Source organism: Pteropus medius, unplaced genomic scaffold, assembly GCF_902729225.1.
Source record: "Pteropus medius unplaced genomic scaffold, Ma_sr-lr_union100, whole genome shotgun sequence".
Lineage (NCBI taxonomy): Eukaryota > Metazoa > Chordata > Mammalia > Chiroptera > Pteropodidae > Pteropus > Pteropus medius.
The window spans coordinates 12619139-12641735 of record NW_024349799.1 but is presented as its reverse complement, the minus strand read 5'-3'; the positions used below and the strand labels follow the sequence as shown (position 1 = coordinate 12641735).

General features: G+C 34.3%; 1 protein-coding gene and 1 pseudogene across 3 annotated transcripts in view; one reads left to right on the top strand and one right to left on the bottom strand.

The window, feature by feature from the left end:
- Window positions 1–22597, bottom strand: part of NLK (nemo like kinase) — a 130504-nt gene that overhangs the window by 8904 nt on the left and 99003 nt on the right. For all 3 annotated transcript variants that reach the window (XR_005658041.1, XR_005658042.1, XM_039886074.1), the window contains exons 4-8: window positions 16706–16812; window positions 15270–15355; window positions 11498–11707; window positions 8407–8508; window positions 1458–1544 (exon numbers count right to left, since the gene is read on the bottom strand). Coding sequence is in view for 1 of the 3 variants with exons in the window: in XM_039886074.1 (XP_039742008.1) it covers window positions 1458–1544; window positions 8407–8508; window positions 11498–11707; window positions 15270–15355; window positions 16706–16812 (592 nt within the window). In the remaining 2 variants the exon portion in view is untranslated. The remainder of the gene's footprint in view (window positions 1–1457; window positions 1545–8406; window positions 8509–11497; window positions 11708–15269; window positions 15356–16705; window positions 16813–22597) is intronic.
- LOC120621285 (uncharacterized) lies at window positions 19515–19633 on the top strand (annotated as a pseudogene).

Here is a 22597-nt window from a genome sequence, read left to right as displayed (position 1 = left end):
ATCAATCATAAACAAATAAAACATCAGACCAATTTAAAAATAATAATTCTGTAAAAAAATTACATATTTGTTGGCCTTGTTCTATAAGATGATGATAAAAATGGTTAAATGTTATGCAGTGGCTTAAGACAGTCCAGCCTCAGAGTTGTAAAGACTATGAGCTCCTGGCAGATCAGGAGCATTAATAAACATGGAACCTCTGAGAAAGAGGATACCTTACAGCTGTAAGTATTGTAAGTAAAACCTGGTACCAGTGAATCACATGGTTCTTGGTTCCTAATCTAGTAGAAATAATAAAGAGAATAAGGTATTTCTGACAAATAAAAGTAAATTTTAACCTCGGGGCCTTTACAAAACCCTCTATGGGCAGACAGAAATTACCTCTGGAGGCTGAATTCTGTTGCTCTAGTTTTGTTAACCATACAAAAGGTCTTTATGTATTAAACAAAATCTCCTGTTAGATATGCAGATAAAACTGCCAAATAAAAAAATATGTCAAACTAATGACACTAAATCACAAGCTCATTGGGCAAGTTATGTTGTTGGAACTGTCCTTAATGGCAGGAACTTGACTGCAAGGAGAGACTGTGGAATCAAGAACCTCCGCTTTGTCTTGCTTTCCTATCACTAACATGCCAAAGTAAACAAAAGGAAAACAAAAAATAAACACCAAACAAAAATCCACTTTGTACCCTGAGTGTAACAAAAATAACTTGATCACTCTGATTGGTTCTGGTCCCCTAAATAATAAAACCTTTACTATTTCTTAGAAACCTGGACTCCCTAACCAAACATTTTTATTCCTAATTTTTGTTATGCTGATGTCTCAAGATAGTTCTGACCTTTGTGGATTTGATGATCACGTGAGACAGTTGCTGTTTTCTCTTCAAAAACAGACCAATGTAAACTTAATGATAATTTTGTGAGTACTTTCCCCCTTTAAATACCTGTTCTTTTTTGTATTTGGTGACTTCCTTGCATTCTTGGCAAGTAAAATTTTTTCTAAATGCTTCCATTTTTGAGTCTTCTTTGACAATAGTTATTGGCACAGACATGAATAATAAATATCCTTTGAACGAATGACTAAATGAAGAGCTGAATTTTGTCCCAGAAGAGTCAAGATTAGAAATGGCATTTGGAAAAGCTACTATTTCAACGACTGAAAAAGTAAACGATTTTTCAAATAATGTTAACCTTTTTTTCTCCTGATTTAACTTGCCAAGCTCCTTTTACAAATATTGAGATAAAAAAAAGGGTGGTACAGTTCCTTATCTCTCTTCACCTTGACTGATAAGTGTTAATAATCAAACTTCTGTGTGATGAGCATGATATAGATGAAATTGGGGACTACAGTTTATCTTTTGAAAAGTCATTATTTACACTGCCCATCTATCGATGTTTTTCTTAAAACACATGTGTTTTTAATTCATTAAAAAATAAAAACAAACACTACTTACTGGATCAAAGACCAACATCCTGCAAAGGAGATGAACAGCTTCATGTGTAGCCTGGCTAGACAGGGTATAAAGTACAGGAAGAGATGGCTGTGAAAAAATAAAGAATTCAAATATGTAAATGAATCTTTGTGTAAGTAGATATGGAATACAGCCAATTTATGACAAGGTAAGTACCCAGATCTAAAGATGTATGCACATAAATCTAAAACTCAAAGGAAATGAGTATTCCTCTCATTAACCAGTCTTCAAAAACAACTGTCATTGACTTCCAATAGCATATTTTATATTACATGATTACTCATTGTAGATTAGAGCACAAAAGAGCCCATGGAAAATGAAAGCTAATCCTGTAAATATGGAGCTCCTTACACTGTAAATGCTCTGGCAAGAAGGGAAGAACAAACATACCTAGGGGTGGGAGAAAAAAGATTTAATATCTTGTCCATATGCAAAATTAAGCATGTGAACTGTGAAAAGTAAGCATGTGAACTATGCCTCATGGCAACACTACCATAAAGTTGCTAAAACACTAGTCCTAAAGGAGCTATAAGGCACTCAAGGAAGTTACAGAATCTTCTAAACAAGAAGTATGCTATTGCTTTCTCTAGCTATGCATATTTTGCCTTTAGCACTTAATTTCTCATTGTCTTTGTAGGTGGCAGGCATATCCACATGCCCATATCTAACCTGGCGCTGAGGCAAGGAGATGGCTCTGATGACATGTGAAGTCCCAAAGCTTATAAAGCTTCCATTTCACTGCCTGGAGGGTCAGGGGACAGAGCAGGTGAATGGCATTGCTGCTCTCTCTCATATAAGTGACACTAAAAGGTCTCCTTGTATCTCGATCACAGCCTCAGAATCTTGCTATGACAACTACTAACATCAAATATTTTACATATCTGCCTCCTTTCAACAAAGACACATAGGAAAATCCAACAAGAACAAGATAACTCAGAATCATCCGGAGATAATTATTCAACTTAAAGAAGTTTTCTTCAGGATCAAGGAGTAATAGAGATGAGATGGGGGTTCTAGTTCACTAACAAATTAGATAAATCGACATGTCTGAATCTCAGTATTCTAAATGATATCTTAAGTTTACTTTAGTTCTAAAATTATATGAGACTTGTTAGGACTACTACAGATAAAAAGCATTATATACATAGAACGTATATGTAGTTGTCATTCAAATATTTGTGCACCAACTTACTATTTCTTGGTGCATTTACATATTTGCAGACAGAGAATTATTTTTGTTAAAATATGCAAGTCTATGGTAGCTCTGAAATTATTTATATTAGTCAAGACAATGGGGTGTGTGTGTGGAGAGTGTGAGGAACAGGTCTTAACTAACAACTTAAATATATTTTTCCCTAAGAATTTTTTTATTGGGCAAAATGAAGTAACTTGATATTCTTAAAGGATTTTGATTCTTGGTTTCACTGTAAATAGCTGTCTTCCTTTTCACCTGTTTGTGCAAGTTGGCAGCCAAATTCCGGCCAATTCTTACTGACTCAAATGTCTCACCATAAGCAATTCTTTCCTTTCCACTCCTTAAGTGAATCTACCCCTGATCCTATTTTTGTGGTGAAGATTATGTTATAGTTTAGGGAAAAGAATACTGGAAGATGTGGGTTCAAGTTCTAACTTTGCCATTACTAGACTCGGGTAAGTCATTTGAACCTTGGCGTTCTCATCTATTAGACTGCACCAGTAGACCTGTCTATCAACATCATTGCTAATCGCCTAACATCCACCAGGTCCTGAGCTAGGTGTTGGGGCAAACAAAGATAAATAACACCTTTCAAGTAGGCAAGGAAAACATAATCAAGTAGTTCCAGAAGCCACTGAATGGAGGATAGAGAACAAATTAGAAGGCAAAATTTATAAGACTTAAGGACATCTGGATATGGGATGGGGAGCTTGTGAAAATCAAATAAAATTTTAAACACCCCCCCCAATTTCTTTACAGAAATATACCCCCCAAAAATATACTAAAAATAAGGCTAAGTTTAATTTCTGCCTAGAACAGTCAGTCATATTATATACTTTCTCTTCTTCTGTGTTTATATGCATTTTAAAAAGAGGAACAGAGAAAAAGAAGAGTCAGTTTAGTCATGCCAATACCTCTCCAGAAAGATAACCGTTAATAACTTAGTTCTAGCACTGGCTCCACAGGAAAGATGCAATGTTAGAGATGTTGCCATTTCTATTTCCATTTTCTTCCCCTCTAATTCACCAACCATAATGGTTGAAACCAGATGGGCCCAGAGTATCAGAACTACACAAGATGTTTATAATCCTTTTCAAGTGCAATACAATCAATTTCAATAAGAGAGAAAATAGAATGCTTAAAATATACCCTAAATCTCCTCTGGAAAAGTTTTTGCCAGTTCCCCTAACATTCATACATATCACCCCCACCTTCTTTAAAGTCCATTTTCTATTTGTTCTGCAAGTTTATAAGTCACTCAGCAATGTAGGAGTGAGTGGGTGCCAGTGCTGAAATCATGAAGCAAGGAAGGGTTATAAAGAGTACTCTATTAATGAATGTGATTGTCAGTGAAATAAATCAAGGATGAGCTTCTGGTCTTGGGTGAGAGGCCCTAAATGGTTATCCCATATAAGCCAACTGCAGAATGCTGGTCACTGCAGTGGAGTCAGCCAGGCTGTGTGAGTCCTATTGGACATTCTTGTTAGTTTTCATTTGGCAGCAAAGAAGCTGTGATTGTCACTCAGCAATGTTAATTGAGTCCGTACAATGCACAGTGCCCAGTGGTAAGCACTTTGGGGTTATATAAAAGAAACCCTCACTTGAAAAATAAATGAACTAAATGAACTCACTAATATACTCTGATTCTATTAAATGTAAGATATGGTCCCTGTCAGGAGACAAGACTATTTTAACTTCACTGAAAATAAATCTATTTCCGACAAAATTAGCTGGGAACAATCTGAGGAGAAAAGATGATCTAAATCTTATAAGAGATGAACAAAAGATTAAGTTAGACTTTTCAATCCTGTCAACAGGTCAGTGTCTCAACAAGTATCTACCTTAATAGATACTTAGGCCATGGCAGCTGAGATTCTCTTCACCCAAGATTCTGAGCTGTAGAAAAGAGACAGTAAATAAAAAATTCCATACAGTTTTTGTCTGCCCAGCATTTCCTGACCATTAGGGAAACACTGTCTTTTCACTCTCAAATCAAGTGGTTTGGCTAGGCTTGATTTCAACCCTGAACTCCAAAGATGGCACCCGACTCAGCCTGGCCAATCAAATGATATATCCTCTGAGCACCATGACTGGCTCCAGGATGGGCACCTGGTCTGAAAGAGGTTAGGGGACAGCCATGGAATGGCTAACCCAACAAAATCCCCCAATCCTCTTCTTCCTTGTTGACCTTCATTATATGGGATGGGAAAATACTCATTTTTTTTTCAGCCTGTCTTGCATCTGGAAGGCTACATGTTACACAATTCTGAACAATGACATACATGCAGAAGTTTAGCAGGCAGGCTTCTGGGGAAACTTTTGCTAGTGCTCCCTTTGTCCTCCATTTTATGGCTTTGAATGTGAACAAGCTACAGCCATTTTGTAACCATGAGGCAATGAGAGAGTATGAAGTCAACATTCTAAAGACGGCAGAGCAGAAAGAAAGAAAAAAACTAGATTCTTGATGACATAATTGAGCTGCTATATCAAACTTGATATGAAGAAGAAAGGAATCCTATTTCTTTACTGTAAACAAGATTTTCTATTACTTATAACCAAACACATTCCTAAATGAATCAGAGAACATCCAAATATTTTTTTCTGGATTTATTTGGGAAAGCTCTTTCCTGAATGATTTACTAATAGTACGTGGGCCTGGACTACTGGTTCCATTTTTGCAAACAGATGGAAAAAAGCCTGTCTGAAAATGAAGCCAACACACAGGAAAACAGAACAAAGAGGGTCAGATTCCTGGCACAGAACATCACTCGATTACCTGAATCCAGCAGGGCCTGAAGTCAGTTGTAGCTCAAGACTTTTTAGTTATATAACTAGTAAGTTTCCTATTTTTGCTTAAGTCAGTTTTTAACTGATTTTCACTGGAAAGTGTACTATTACACCACAGGGAAGTATGTATATTAATCGATCAACACAAGTAAATTAATTTGAGGCAGTAATCTGTGACTTTAAGAAGATAGCTAATTAGGTTCTCCTGTACATGTATATAGTTTTCAAAAAGTCTCAACAAACCAATAGCACATATTTCTGTTTGTACAAATATATGTAAATAGGTGCACAGAAAAATTTGTCAAAAAGATATTCTCAAATTAATTCAGAGGAGACTGGGATGGTGTGGGGGATAGCTAAGGATGACTAACTCAGTAAAAATTTTATTTTACATGTACTCACATATTATTTGCATATAAACAAATGAAATAATAATAATTTTAAAAAACCCTGCTGAAGGTATATGTACCAGGCAGTGACTAGCTAAGAACAGAGGTTTTAGAATTAGAGAAATTTAGTTTTGAGATCTGGCTTATGGCCTTAAGCATATTATTTAACCTCAGTAATCCTCTATCTTCTATCTGTGAAAAGGAACAATAAATGGTACATTATAGTGTTGTGAGGATTTAATATATTAATTAAGGTAAACATCTTTTCATTCTTGGGATAAACTCCCCTTGATTATAATACGTTATTAAAAAAAAATCATAAGCTTTAGCTATTATTTTAGAGTGATAACTTTGTTAATATTTATTAAGTATTTAGAATGCCAGGCACTATTTTATGCTTTCCTTGCACCCACTATCTCTTTATTAATATAACAATTTAACGAGGTTGGAACTATTTTTATTCCCATTTTACAGGTGAATAAACGGAGGCACACAAAGATTAAGTAATTTGCCAAAGGTCACAAAATGAATTACTGGTAGAGTTGGGGTACATATTCGGTCTGTCTGAAAACTGCAGTGTACAACTCCTGGGATATCATTCAACATGTGCAATGTGATGAGCCTGAGACTGACACCACAGCCTGCACTCTTAATCACTATAGTCCAGAGAAACATAAACAGAGTATACGTTCAGTATACTGAGCTAAGCACTATGCCCTTTGCAGAACAGTCATGATGTATAGAACTACATAAGCTATATTGTATATATTGGATTGGGGACCAAATTAATCTTTTAAAGTTAAAAAAAATCCAAGTGGCTACATACCAAATATACTTGTGTGTGGGTGTGTATGTGTCTTCCAATCTCAGCTTTAAATAGCTGTAACATGAATGGAGATACCTTCAAGCAGCTGCTAACAGGCTAACTAGAGACATCTAAGATATGCATCATGGGGTAAGAGAAGGAGTAGGAAGGGAAAAGGCAGAATCTGACTAATGGCTGCCTTAAAGAGCTTCAAGAGTCTGTTAACTTGTTAACGTCTCTCGAGAGCAGTGGTGGTATGAAGATCGACTTGCAAATGTAGATAAAAAATTGAATTTCCATACTGGGGGAAAAATGCAACCAAGTACTGTGCTAAGTTCATTTACATTCAATTATATATGGCAGGTATAACTTACTCTATACAAATCTACCTGGGCTGGTGTTCAAAGACCATGAACACCTGCCTAAAGAGACCATTGCCAGAATGGGTTAAAAGCCATCTAAAGATAAGACTTGAAAGTCGGTGCAAAGCATATCTAACTTTTGAGCAGAAATGGTCCCCTAATTAATTTTCACTCTGTCAGTCTTCTCTTCAAAATCAAAATATCAAAAATCAAAATATTCAAGACTAGCCAGAGCTAATCCTACCTTTTACTATGATGCTCTCTTAAGGCCATCACTAAACTTAGTGATAAGCAAAATGTTAAGCTCTAAGAAGCATTACTATTAAGAGACCCATTCATGGAAAAATGTATTAAGAAAGAATTCTGTTAAACATCTTAATCTATTTAACTAGTTAAATAAATATGGAACTTAAAATTTTCCTTTCTTCCTCCCTTTGTTTTAGACAATAATGATAGTTACTAGTTCGGGCTGGTTTTAGAAGATAAACGCACTGTACCTATTGCCCTTTATGCCAGTGAAAATGGATGCTCTGGAGTCATACTAGAATCACAGAGAGGAAAAGGCAAGGCCTTGCTTGACCAAACATCTGGCTGGAAAGCTGAAAGAAGGAGTGTTAAACTCGGTCTATCATTTGGTCAACTGGATCAATCAGAACTTCTAATGATCACTCAGATCATCTAAATACCCAACTTAAAAGAAACCATGCGAAAGCTGGGGACAATTACCTGCCAAGCTTCCTGTTTCAGTTTGTTTCTAAGAAAAGTATTCTCCTTAGTCATTCTTCACATCATTAAGCTGTTTTGTCCAAAGGAGATTAGGAAAGTGTTTCTAAAAAATGCTGCTAAATCAACAGAGTAGAGAGAAAGACCATCTTGTCTTTCTCAAAAGTGAGTTGGCTGGTTCCAAGTAATAATGATCAATGCAAATCTGACAATCTCTCTTCATACTTTTCTAACAACATTCACATTTGATTCCATGTTAGTGGCAAAAGTGCAAGAGGAATAGCTTCACATTCTTTGCTGAAATAAAAGATACCAGGTCTTTTGGCTCAGTATTTGATATACATGTACTAGGTTAGGGCATCGAGGTTAAAGCTCCACCCCCAGTAACTTTTCCTAGACACATCAAAAAAGCAGGAGACAAAAAGCCAGGGGTCATTTATTAGCAGGGCTACAAAAATATTTACTTTTTCCTATAGCATTGGGAATTACCATATTTTATTTGATTTGACAAATATTTAATATTTTCTTACTTATGGCCATGACATACGAAATAAATAAAACTTACAAGTAACGTTTTTGTTTAAGAATTCTTACTTCTTTATTCTGTTGGAAGGGAAATCTCGTCCAAACAGATGGTTACCAAATACAGATACCCTCCTTCTTCTTTTACCTGTTTATGAGGACCCCTGAGTATGTGTGCCTTAGCGCCTTCACAAGCCGTCCTCATTGCTTCCAGTGATGGTGTGCCCAAGAGATCCGTGATCAAATCCAACTACAAAGAAACGTGAAGTACAGATGGATAGATAACAAGCTCACGTAAACAACTTTTCATTAGAGATGAGGACCAAATCTGGCAGAAGTAAACCTTAAGGCAATTTCCAGATTAACCAGTAGGATCCCCTATTTTCACTTTTTGGACTATTAAAAAAACCAGAAAAATAATCATTAGGAATCTATGTGATAGAAATATAGAAAATATGTTTTTAGCAAGCATGGCATTCTAAGGCTATAATAATTTAGAAGTCGGCATCTACCCGCCCTGTGTCTTGATACCATAGCATCTATGATCCTTACAGAGGTGAACTGCTCTTCTGCTGATGGCTAATGACTATTACTTTCAAACAGTTAATGAATAGATTCTGATGCTTTCACATGGATTCAGGCTCATCAAGGAGCTAATCCACAAATCAGGCAGCTGTGATTTAGTAAATACTCAGAACATTCACAGCTGAAATTAAGGCTAAACTATCAATGTTTGGGCCAGTTACACATCCTTTACATTCTAGTTATGCTAGAAATCTCTCACACTGGCAGAAAACTGTGGTACTTAGAATCTAACAATGACACTGTATAAGGCCACATTTAGTTAGCTGGGTACAATAAAAGAGACCAATAAAAACAGTCTTCTCACAAACAAGTCTTTCTAAGTACCAAACTACCTTAACAATTTTCTGTAGTACTACTATTGTTTTAACCTCATAACCTAATTAGCAGTAACATATCATTCGAATTCCTCCAGAATGGAAAATTTTTTACCTAGAGAATATTTCTTTTCCTGGTGCCAGGGATGCCAAATATAAAGCACTATTTTCTGCACTTATCTAAACCGTGGGGGTAACCATCAGTGTCAATGACCTCCAGGATAACGGAGGTATCTAAGTAGCTTGTTCTCCACAGAAGTAAAGACCTCTATACAAAGCTTTTTGGGAAAAGTGCATTGGTGCTACTTTCGGACTTCTGAAAACTACACTAAAGGCAGAAGGAAATGACTGGCTCATGAAAACAAATGGAAACATTCAGAATGTTGTTTAAAATGAATCAGATCCATGAATGAGAAACATTTTTATAAAGTGTGCTGGTACTAAAGTACCTAGGATATTTATTTCTCAAAGATACAAAGAAAATGCTACAGAAAATAACCAATTCCATTTAGAAGTTATTCTTTTTTCCATCTTATTTACTTTATTTTTTATTTTTTTTTAACTTAAATTTATTGCTACTTTTTCCCATTTTATATCTTGATTTCTCACCCCCAAATACACTAATGGTAGATTCGAGTTTCCCTCAGAGGCTACGTCAGACTAGGAAACTCAAGATCTATGTATTTCTCTAGACTATGAGGTATCTGAATATCATTCCAGTTGCTTCACACTTTCCTTTATATGTTCTTTTCAGCAGCAACCCAAGGTCATTGTTTAATATATAGGATTTGAACAACCCCTTAAATTTAACTTAAGCTTTTTTGTATAGCAGCTTTTTATGTCCAGGTATGCTAGCCATATAAGTAACTCTGCGAAACTCTACAGAAATTGAACAGTAAAGTGGATACTGTCAAAAGTACCCAACATTAGGTAATATATTATTTTTATCACTAGGATCAATGTTTAAGATGTAAACTTAAAAAATAGATTTTGCATGTGTAGTAGAGAAATACATTTAAATGTTGATTATAACATATAGTTTCTAATGTATCAGTTAACAATTCTTTGTAGAAAGAGCATTAAAGAAATGATTCCATTTTTGTTCAAGTGCCTGAATTATTTATAAAGATACATGGTAGTTAAGGTGATCTTTTAAAATGTGATCAATAAAATCTTAACACTCTCTTGCTCAAAACTTTCATATAGCTTTCCATCACACTTTGGAGAGAATAAAATCCAAAGTCCTTATCAGGCTGACATGGTCCGGCTCTCTCTCTCTGATCTTGTCTCCTACATGCTCTTCCTTGATTATGCCATCCCTCCAACATGCCACACTTGTTCCTGCCTCAAAGGCTTTATATTGGTTGTCCCTTTTCCCAGAACACTCTTTTCTAGTATCTTGCTCCCTCATTTCACTTGGGCCACTCTTCAAATGTTATCCCTTCAGAGTATCCCTTAGGACTGTTCTGCTCCACAATCATTCTCTATCCTTAACCTGATAGACCTGATCATTACTTGGGATTATATTTATTTGTATGCTTATTTATTTTGTTTCATGTGAAAGTCTCACGAAGACAAGAACTCTGTCCTATTTACTGCTCAATCCCTAGCATCCTGGCACACCACCACCATCATAATTGCTAACATTTACTGAGTGCTTACTATGTGTCAGGCCTTATTTTCACCTTTACTACTTTGTTTAATCTGCATAACAATCTTCAGAACAGTTTAGCATGCCCAAGAGTTAATAGATAGTAAATGGCAGAGCTAGGATTTGAACCCACCAATTTCACGCTACAGCCTGAACTTATCATTGTTAAATTATTCTCATGCAAATGATATTGTTAAAATTTATTGATAAAAAACACTTAGAAATTATCCCAAGAAAATGTGTAGTAATGAATTAGCAATAAAGGCAGACAATGAAAGTATCATGAATGGTTTATTAAAGCTACATTTTAATCAGCTTTTGATGTTCTCTGCCATATTTAAATATTTTAGCCCAATAATAAAGGTTAAAAATGTTCAAGATTAAATAATAATAAAGGTTTCTAAATGTTCAAGTTTAAAGAAACCAGCACTCAAAATTTATATTCTAAGCATAAACTATAAGTACATTAAGTCACCAAACACATTTTCAAGTCAGACCCATTCAGTTAGAAAGAATAGAGGCCTTCTAACAATTGAAGATTATAACCTGTGGAAATTGTTACAGCAGAGTCTGCTGCTATGCATCAGTGCATGTAATAAAGTCACATCCTTTAATAGGCTTGTAAGTTATAAAATGAATCTCTCTCTGAATGGAATTGAAAGCATCTAAAGCCTAAAGTGGTATCATACCTGCTGAATGGGACTCTGTGCCTGAAACAGTATTCTTCGTCCTAGTAGTTCTGCAAAGATACATCCAACAGACCAGATGTCAATAGCATTGCTGTAATGACGGCTTCCCATCAGGATTTCTGGAGCCCGATAATACTGAGTTACAACTTCCTGAGTCATATGACGAGATTCATCTAATTCTTCCACTCTGGCCAATCCAAAATCACAAATCTAAATAGAAAAGATTATCATTATATTGTCAAACAGACAAATGGAAAAGTAAAACAAAACAACAACAAATTAAAATCTTGATAGACCTCTAAACTCTGAAAACTTTTCAATGGTACAAGTAAAGAGTATTTGTGTTAATATATAACTTGATCTTATTTGGATGGGAGGGAAAAGTCTCAAACTTTCATATTTCTATATAAAATGATATCTATTAAAAATATGCTTCTTATCTTTAATGTTTTCAAGTACTAAGCCCTCCCCCCAAAAAAGCTGAATATATATTTCTAGGTTTTAAAAAACCAAGCTATCTATTTTCAAGGATGGCTTATCGAGAAAGATATTATTAAAAAAAAAAAAAGGCACATCTTGAAGGTGTCCTGAGTTATGTTCACCATTTTTATGGAATATATATAATAAAATTTCTTTAAAACTATGGGTTTCAAACTGAGTCCTGCTAAATCCAGTTGTGAGGAAGTACTTCAGGAGTTCCATAAACACTGTACCTCAACTTCACATGTATTTAAACGCTAATCACACTCAAATGTATAAATACGTCAAAATGTAGCATACTGTAGAATGCCAGTGCTACTAGGTTCATTCATTTCTTCATGCCATAAATATTTAATTGAGCGCTTCTATGTTTTAGATAGTATGCTATAACCTGGAAAGACTGGTTAATTTATATTCAGACCTAGAAATAAATCTTTCCTTGCTATTTCTGTTTAACTGAAAAGTATGCTGAGGTTGCAAGGTGAGCTGTTAGTAAACAGCCACAGTGCTGTCACCACCAACTTTTGTTTGTTTTCAGGAATTAAAATTTTCTTGATACCGGGCAACCAAACACACACTAGGAACACTGAAAACGAGATAATGGAGTGATGGCTATCTAAGCTCCAGTAATCTAAGTGATTAACTTTATGAGTCACTGTTATAAGTGACAAAATAATACTTTTTATCTGTTTTCTAAGTTGAGGTCCCAGCATAGATTTTACTTGAAAAAAAGGGCCTGGAAGCTTAAAAAAAAAAAAAAGAAATTGAAAACCATTGCTTTAAAGAAAACAAACTTTACTCCTAATTTTTGGCAATCTTCTCTTTCTGTCTTCAATTTACTTTGTCTGGTCAATTCAAATGAATTCGTGTTTGTATGCAGAGATATTCAAATCCTTCCAAAGGCTAGAGTTCAATAAAACATATTTTATTCTCTATTACTCGGCCATAAATTTTTAAGATATCTTTTAGAACAAAGCAAAAGCAAAGGAAATAACTTACATGCACTTTCCTGTATCTTTTTTGTATTTATATATATTTAAAAAAACCCAACCACCCACCCAACAAAAAATGTTTTCTGTTATCAAGCAAGTCCTTTGTTAAAAATATCAGTCTGATCTGGAAGACGAGCAAAACCCAAAGAAAAAAGCTTATGTGATAAGATAACCAAAAGGATATTGAGACTTCCAGCAACATTATCCATTTTGTGCATAACAGGAAACAAAATATATTCATAATATGAAAAGATACTAATTTAAAAATATACTAATTTAAAATAAATATTTTATCATAATTATTTTCGATGAATTTGCACTTGAGAAGAGAGTATCAGTGTTGTAGCCAGGCGCTCTGGTTTTTAAAAGTAGGCTACTAGGACAAGTCAAAGCAGAGCAAAATTTCAATTTATTCTGGTCTGTGTGTTGTTTATTCATAAATGACATTTTTCTTTACTCATTCATGTAGCCAGAGGTTACAATACCATAACAGACTATTGGGAAAATGGACTTCAAGCAAGCAATTAATGGCATCAAGCATGACAAGTTCTACATAAAATACTCTGTGAAGTTCTCCAACCAAAATCCAAAATCAGAAGAAACTGGCTTAAATTGTCATAAAACTGATTTGGTTTCAATAAGACAAAAAATTCTTGGCTATAGGATTCTAAATTAAAAATTTTTTTTTTTTTTTTAATTAAAATGGGTTATGGGGATAGGTTGCAGCTCTCTTTAAAAAGGTGACAAGGGAGGAAGAGAATGAACTGAATGACCTATAGAAGGAATATTCGGTGGATTCTGGGGACAATTAATCTCTCTGTGGAAACAAAAGAATGAATTACAATATGAGTTGTTTTCAGGTAAAATATGAAATACAGGTTTTTAATCTTTCTAGAGTTAAAACAGGAACAAAGTTCTTGAAGGCTATATGAAGGGAGAATTTTTATTCAAAAGCAGCATAACATGCCAATTTTTAAAGAACATTGACCCACAGTTTAAAAAAAGTATTTAAAATAAAAACTGAAATTCACTTATATATTTGGTTTTAATGTTTAGTTTAATTGACAACAAGCTAAGCAATAATGACAACCTGGATTACTTTTATTTTTAATTATGAAATTAATTTATTTTTAAATTATACTTGACATACAATACTATATTAGTTTCAGATATACAACAGTGATTTGACATTTATGTATCTATGAAGTGATTAACACAAGTCTAATAATCTGCTACCACTGTGCAAGTTATCACATTAGTGACTATATTTCCTATGCTATACATTAGATTTATCTCCATGATTTATTTTATAACTAGAAGTCTGTACCTTTTAATACTTTCACCTTTTCTACCCGTCCCCCATTGACTACTTTTAAAGTAGAAACCATTTAAAAGTTTTCGTTTTTAAGCTATATCAGTCAAAAACGTTAAGATTTTACATTTACTGCAGACTGAAACACCATATAATACTGTAGCCACTCATAAAATAAGTGGAATTTTAATTTTCTCAAACAGCGATAACACAACTCTAGGAAAGCCCTTACCTCTAAATTCTATGATGGGGAAAAATATGGCAGACCTCTCACTATTTAGAACTTCTGCTAATACATATCTCTATTAGAGGTGATAAAATCCACATATGTGGATTTTACAATTTGTGAATTACTCTGACAAAAGACAATGGGGTGGGGAAGGTACTGGAAAAAGTAAAATTAAAACTGATGGCTTGAGATTTTGGGGCTACTAACTATAATTAATCCTGTAAGTAATTCCCCTTCAGAGGAATAACTGAAGACTGGCTACTATATATTGTGGAAATATATTTGACCCTTTTCTGGTTTAGTATTTTACTTTTAAATGTTTCCATTTCCCTACTTTGCTATCTCAGTCAAACAGCACACAGATATGTTAGCTGTACAAAAAGTCTTCTTAAAAGCCATACTTCATTCCCATATAAATAGAAGCTTACTCATCTTTTGATATTTCCTCTGATATACACTTCCTTTAATAATAGAACAATCTGAAAAGAAATTGCCTTCTCTATTCTTGTTTCTAGTCACACTGCAATTCCAATTTCAGTGCTTCCAAAACATATGAAAAATATCATGAAGAAACCATAAGTCAATACTACAAATTAGTTACTATGGCCATGACTAGTGATATTGCTAGAGAAAACTGAGTTCTTTAATTTTTGATAAAGTGATAAAAATAAATTTAATATTTCTTTCAAAAAAAATATTGTTCTTAAACCTGTTTGACATTCTGATTTTTTTTCTTAGATATTTAAACTGAAAAGCTACCTTTAGAACACAGTTGCTGTTCACAAGGAGATTCCCTGGCTTAATGTCTCGATGTAAAATGCCAGCTGAATGGAGATATTTCAAACCTGAAATAACAAAAAGATTTAATTGCAGATATTTAATTCCTTTTACTCAACCAATGATTTAGGGAAAACCACAGAAACAGAGAATACAGGATTTAAAATTGTTCCCTAAATAACTGCATAATAAACATTATTAAAAGTTTGACTTAGTTTTACTCTATTTTGCTAAAGTATCATCAAAGGTTTACACAATCTAGAGATAATTTCTCTAATTCAAAAGATTAATTACATTTAAGTATAGAAAAGCTTTTCAGGCAATGGAGGTAAGGCTGACCATACCAATATCCAGTGGCTATTGTAGCTCTGCTACTGATACTTTCAACCTGTGATTCTGAGCCTGCTCCAACAAAACAGTTCCCATTAGCCAACAGGAGTCTTTCCCAGGACAGCTATTCAATGAGTGACAAAATTCAGAAACCTGCCCAGGTTTCTTGGTAGTATTCTCCACCACTGAGAATCAAGAGGGTAATTAATTACTTTAAAAATATTTTTGACATCTTAAAAGACTGGAGGCTTTAGCACTGTTAGATAAAGGTCCAGCCTCAAGGTGTTTTCTGAAAAAAATATGGCAAACTACATTTTTCACAAGTGTAAAAAAAGATCCAATATCCACTATGAAAGGTGAACTTTATAATGTGTACATGTTTTAATCCTTTTGGCAGATGCTTTTCAATCTTTATAAAGAATGTTTTAATTCTGTGAATTTAGCGGGGGGCGGTAGTATTTTACTAGGTCAGAAAGCTATTTCAGTTTTAAATAATTCTCCATTTGTAATAGCAAAACTCTGAAGGACACACCCAATGGTCAGAAAAAACTCTAACAATATCTGCCCAAATTGTTTCTTTATCAAGTCAATGATCTTTAATGAGCCGGACTGGAGGACTATTTAGTTGGCTATTTCTATCAGTCTCCTCCATGTTGTGGTTTTAAGAGTCATTTTGTTTTTCTAGAGTTGGACTTAGGTATACCAGTAAACACTCTGACCAGGTGCACCTACTGCTGGCTTGAAGAATGGATGACATCCATAAGGAACACAGTTACTTTTCAATTTTGTGGTCTCCTACTAAACCATCACTGCTTAACAAACCATCCTGCTTATTTATCTCTACAAATTAACCCACCCAAATGCCTAATGAATGAGACAGGGCTTTGTATTCCATCACTGAAAATAAGAACCGTATGGCTACTCTTAAAAACCTCTTATTTAACATCAAGTATAAAAATGGTCAAAAGAAAAAAGTCTTTAGGGACAAAGAAAGCATTGAAAGGTCAGATTAAAGTTCAAATGAAAAGCAAAGCAAAACATTTCATTTATACAGTGACACTACCTTTTTCTTCATAATAAAGTCTTACCTCGCAAAATTTGATAAAGAAAAACTTTGACATGATCTGAGCTGAGTGGTTGAGGAGAGACGATAATTTTATGTAGGTCACTCTGCATCAATTCTGTGACAACATATCTTGAGGTATAAAGTTAAGGAAAGTTCAGAAATTCAGCTCCCAATGCCCTCAAAGTAGGTACCAGATCTAAAGAATAACTTCCATTCTTAAGGCTGGAAAAAGCTTACGAAAAGAAAGCTTCTAGCCAGTATAATAGAGGTGAGAATCCAGCCCTTAGAAGATAAAACATTGCCAAAATTAAATAATTTACTGTTTAAAAGTTAGCAGTAGTAAACAACCAAGTGACTTCTCCATACTCAGCATTATAAAAGAGACAAATAAGGGTAGACATTTTAAATGACAGCCAGGCCAGGAAAAGTATGAAGACCAAACAGTCTCAGGGTCTATTAAGACATCCTGGAAGTGTCCTTTGAATACAAATGAGAGGGTTGGTGGTCTCACTCTAGGCCACCATTGCACCAATGACAACCTACCTATTAATTGTAGTTTTGTTACTTTATAAAGTATGGTACTCCTAAAATATGTAAAATGGTTTGTTCAAATCCAAGTCTCTATAGTATTAACAATTCTTTTATTACTTAACTATTTACAGATTTATACCCTTACTAAATTTTAAGCTTCTTATGCTTTGTACTCTGTTATATTCTCAGAGTTTTGCTCAATCAACACATGGCAGACAATCAAAGGCTGGGGCCTGGGGAGAAATGAAGATATGAAATTCAGAACTCTTGCAATGGTAATGTCTTTTGCCATATCGAGGAGAGATTCATGTCTTACCCCACCCACACTTAAGAACTCATTAAGTCTGAGTGAGTTTTACGATTTAAATAGTCATACGTTGCTTAACGATGGGGATACTTTCTGAAAAACGCATCATCAGGCGATTCTGTCATTGTGCGAACATCAGAGTGCACTTACACAAACTTAGATGGTGTAGCCTATTGTTCCTAGGTTACAGACCTGCACTGCATATTACTGTACTGAATACTGTGGGCAAATGTAACACAATGGTAAGCATTTGTGTATCTACACATAGAAAAGGCATAGTAAAAATATGGTATAAAAGATTAAAAATGGTACACCTACATAGGGCACTTACTATGGCTGGAGCCTGCAGGACTGGGAGTTGCTCTGCATGAATCAATGACTGAGTGGTGAGTCAATGTGAAGGCCTAGGACATCACTGTACACTAAAGCTACACTGCATTTATAAAAACATTTTTCTTTCTTCAGTAATTAACCTTAGCTGTTTTTTTACTTTATAAACTTAAAAATTTTAAAAACTTTTCAACTTTTTTGCAATAACTTAGTTTAAAACACAAACATACTGCACAGCTGTACAAAAAATTTCTTCTTTATATCCTTATTTGACAATCTTTTTATTTTTAAAAAACTTTTTGTCAACAACTAAGACACACACACACAGCAGCTTAGGCCTACACAGGGTCAGGATCATAAATATCACTGTCTTCTACCTCTGTATCTTGTCCCAGTGGCAATGACACAATAGAGTTGTCATCGCCTATAACAATACCTTCTTCTAAAATACCTCTTGAAGGACCCGCTTGAGGCTCTTCTTGAGGAAGTGTCACTCTTTTCAGAAATATGTCTATGGTGGTTTGCTTGGTTGCTTTTTTCCATCATAGATTTGCTTGTAAGTGAATAATGTACCATGAACACTCCTCCTCTCTACTACTCTGTTTTGGCAAGTAATTTTCCTCCATGATCAGCTTATCCAGAGTTTCCAAAAATTCTTCAGCTGCCTTCACATCAGCACTTGCAGATTCATGAATTACTTTCACATTATGTAATGAATAATGATTCTTTAATCATTTAAACCACTCAGAGTTAGCAATAAATTCAACATCACAAACTTTTTGCTTTGGTTGTGATCGTCATGGTGCTTAGAGGGATGTGCTTCTGTGTTTGGTTTTTAATCCAGCTCATTAGAAGTTTTCCATGTCTGATATAGGCCCTTCTTGAATTTTGTTAACCTCATCGCCTTCAATGAAGCAGATCCTTTAACAGCTTCCGTCACTTTGTTCCTGTTCCTCAAGATCATAGTAGCTATGGTGGAATGGGACATGTTTGACTGATGAGCAATACCCATCACTGATGTTTTACTTTCATAATCTTAATCACTTATAATTTCATTTCCTGGTCAATCGCTTGACATGGACTTTTACTAACAACACAAGCAGTGGATCTGATAAGCTTAGGGGCCACGATAAAACAACACAAGATTAAATCAAGCACAAGGGAAAATGATGCAATCAAAAGACGTTAGTAGACACAGGATGTATGAGGCTGCTGTTAGCATAACACAGCATTCTGTTTTACAACAAATATAATCAATCCTCTAGCTCCAATGACCAGTTTACTAGAAATATGAGAAGTAAAAAACCAAAAGACACCATGAAAAAGCAATCAGCCAAACACATGATGTTGATCATTCTTGGAAAAATCTAACAAATCAATGAAAAAAGAAAACGTGTGAAGGGAAGAAAAGGTAGGAATGAATGTTTGGAATAAGAGAGTCTGAAGAGACATAATAACTAAATGCAAGCTATGAACTTCATTTAAAGCCAGATTCAAACAAATTGATTAAAAAAGAACTTTGATAGCAAAGAACTATCTAATTTTATTAGGTGTGATAACATGATGGTTATGTTTTTAAGGTCCTTATCAGATAAAAATGCATATTTAAGTTATAGGTAAAATAATGTGATACTTGGAATCTACTTTAAAATACTCCAGTACAGTCTACGGCCATGCTACCCTGAAGAAGCCCAATCCCGTCTGATCTCAGAAGCTAAGCAAGGTCGGGCTTGGTTAGTATTTGGATGGGAGACCACCTAGGAAGACCAGGTGCTGTAGGAGTAAAAAATAAAAAAAATAAGGGATTGTAAGCTGACAAGGTCCTTGCAATCTGTGAGGTCAACCAAGGGTTGCCTCACCCAAAATAAAAAATAAAAATAAACAAATAAAATACTCCAGTCTACCTTTCCCTCCCTTCTCAATAAAAAGGGATCAAGGAAAAGAGATTGGCAAAATGATTAATAATTGTTGAAGCTGGGTATCGGGCTGTGGTAGTTATTATACTATTATGTATTTTTGAAAATTTCCAAAATAGTTTAAAAAACACCCTTCATTGTAGAAAACTAGGGAAATGCAAAGAAGTCACAGAATATAAAAACTACCCGGAATCCTTCCTTTTTGAACTAACCTATAACAACTTCATGAAAATGTTGTGTACATACATATATGTATACTTAAAATAGGGATTATATACACACAGCTTTGCTGCCTGTTTTCTTAATAAAATATAAGCATTATACCATTATTAAATATTCTAGTAAAGCAAAATTTTTATGACTATATAATGTTCCAATGTATGGATATATTACAATTCGTTTGATCAATCTGTCATTGTTGAATATCCAAGTTATTTCAATTTTTAAAAACTATTTAAAATAATCCTGAGATAAACATTATATATTTATATGGCTTTATGTGAATCTGATAATATCCTGATATATTCCTTGAAGGAGAATTATGGTGTCAAAATAGACCATATTATATAATCATATTATATATTTTTATTTAAAATATCTTCTGAACATCTTTCCATGGTATATGATTCTTTTACATTATTTTAAGTGTTTGTGTCATTTTATATAATATGTCAAGACTTAAGCAATCCCCTATCACTGAACATTTAGGTTATTACTGTTTGTAATGTAGCTCTGTGGAAGGACTTAGAGCTTTATAGTTGTTTCATGAGGGTTCCTCAATTATGCTGATCCTCTCTCTTGGGCTAATCCATTTCTCCAGAAAACCACCTTCCAAACTGCTGTCTTAGAAGGCATAGGTCAGGCTGCCAGGGTTCTATATGAGTAGGGGAAGGGACCAAAGTCACCACAGTTAGCTCATGCTGTCTCCAAGGAATAAAGCTTTAATCTTCTGCAGGACAGGAGATCTGAACATCTTATTACTTCTTACACAGGCTTATAACCTGTCTCCCTACTTTGAGATGCTTAATGTGTTCCATTCTTGAGCTATTCTGATGTTCTATAGCATGAACCAACCCGTTTCTGTGTTCTCACTACAGCATACATTTCTGCCTCTTTTAGTTTTTAACTCTTAAATCGCATTTTAGGGGCACTGCAGGAAAGACTGGCAGTGAAGATTTGTGTTCTATTAACTGTTTTCATGTTGAAAATTGTTTACATGTTTATTGGCCACGTATATGTGTATGAGAGAAAAAAAGAAGAGAGAGACAGAGAAAGGCTGTTCTTGTCCTTTGCTCAATTTTCTATTGGGGTGATAATTTTTAAGAGTGCTTTACATATTAAGGTTATTAATCCTTGTGTACATAATGAAAGAAAATTTCCCACTAGGAAATCTTAAAGGATAGAGAGACAGGAAAAACTTCTATTTGTACTATTAAACCTTAATCAGAAGTATCAATATTTTTAAGTTCATTCCAGAAATCTCAAGGGACAAAAACAAAGAAACATTAACAGGAAAAAAAACAAACAAAAGAAAAACAGAAAAACTCTGCAACTGCCATCACTATATTAAGTGTTGTTAACGAGAAGTTTTACTCAGGAAAAAAAATTCCTAAACAGAGTATGAAGTACTTTTCTATATAGGATGTCAGCCATATCTGCTGAGTTTATTGACAATTTTTTGTTCCTGCCAGGATTGAAAAGTTCTTTCCTGGACGTGTATGTATAAAGCAGGTTATATTCTATTCTGTCTCCCAAATCTACAAAGCTGGCAGCCAAGTTGTGACGCCAGAATTCCTGTTAGTAGCGACAGTTGGTATGCATGTAAGCAGCAGAGAGAAAACACCTAATTTTTCAAGTTATCAAGTTGAATTCATACTGAGGGTACTTGACAAATCTTGTTTTGATTTACAAAAGGTACAAACTGTTACAAAAGCCAAAAACAGAGAATAAGTAAGAAATAAATGTCATATGCTTTCTTCTAACAGTGACTACACTTTCAAAGAAAGGGGAAAAGGAAAACATTGGCTGGAAATGGTCCTGTTCTAACCAGATATTTTACAGATAATTATTCATTTCAGAAAAATATTCTTACATTTCATTTAGCATTACAAAACATGTATTTCTAGATCAGGGTGTTGTTGAGCCTAAACCTATTAGATTTGAGTTGATAATACCGGACTATATTTGACCAACAAAAATAATTTCAGATGTTTCAACCTAATACAGAGCAAAGTATTACCAGATTTCAAAAATTCAAAAAGCAAGGTGTTTGAAATGGCTAGCGAACAGTTCAAATGGTAACGTCAATTCTTCTACACTAAGATCACATACATATGTGCTTAATTTTTCTCTTGAAATAATTTATTTCTCAAAATATAAACCAGCAGGTAGTCCCACAAATGACTAGATCACCACATCATTGTCCTCAGGATCTGTGAACTTGCAAAATTTTTCATTCAATTTCTTGTTATAATATTTAAAAAAGAAGAGTTTAAGAGTGCTACTTTTATATCTCTGCTTCTTAAGATAACAGGCTGGGTTAAAAAAGAATGGAGGTCAGTTAATAAACTCTTAATTTAACCTGAAAGTTCAGGGCAAAACCACAAAAAGCCCTGGTCCACTTTTACCATTTTGTTTACCTTTTTTGCAGAGATGCTTTCCCTTCCTTTAGTATCTTTTAAACATAAAAGACTTAACCATTTTAAATGTATGATTTTTACAAAGAAAAATCCACAGAGATTTTTTGTTACACTTTAGTTTAGCAAAGTAAATTCTTCAGGGGAAATACATTTTTCACTCAAGTAAAGCAGTTTTTCTTTACAGAAAACAA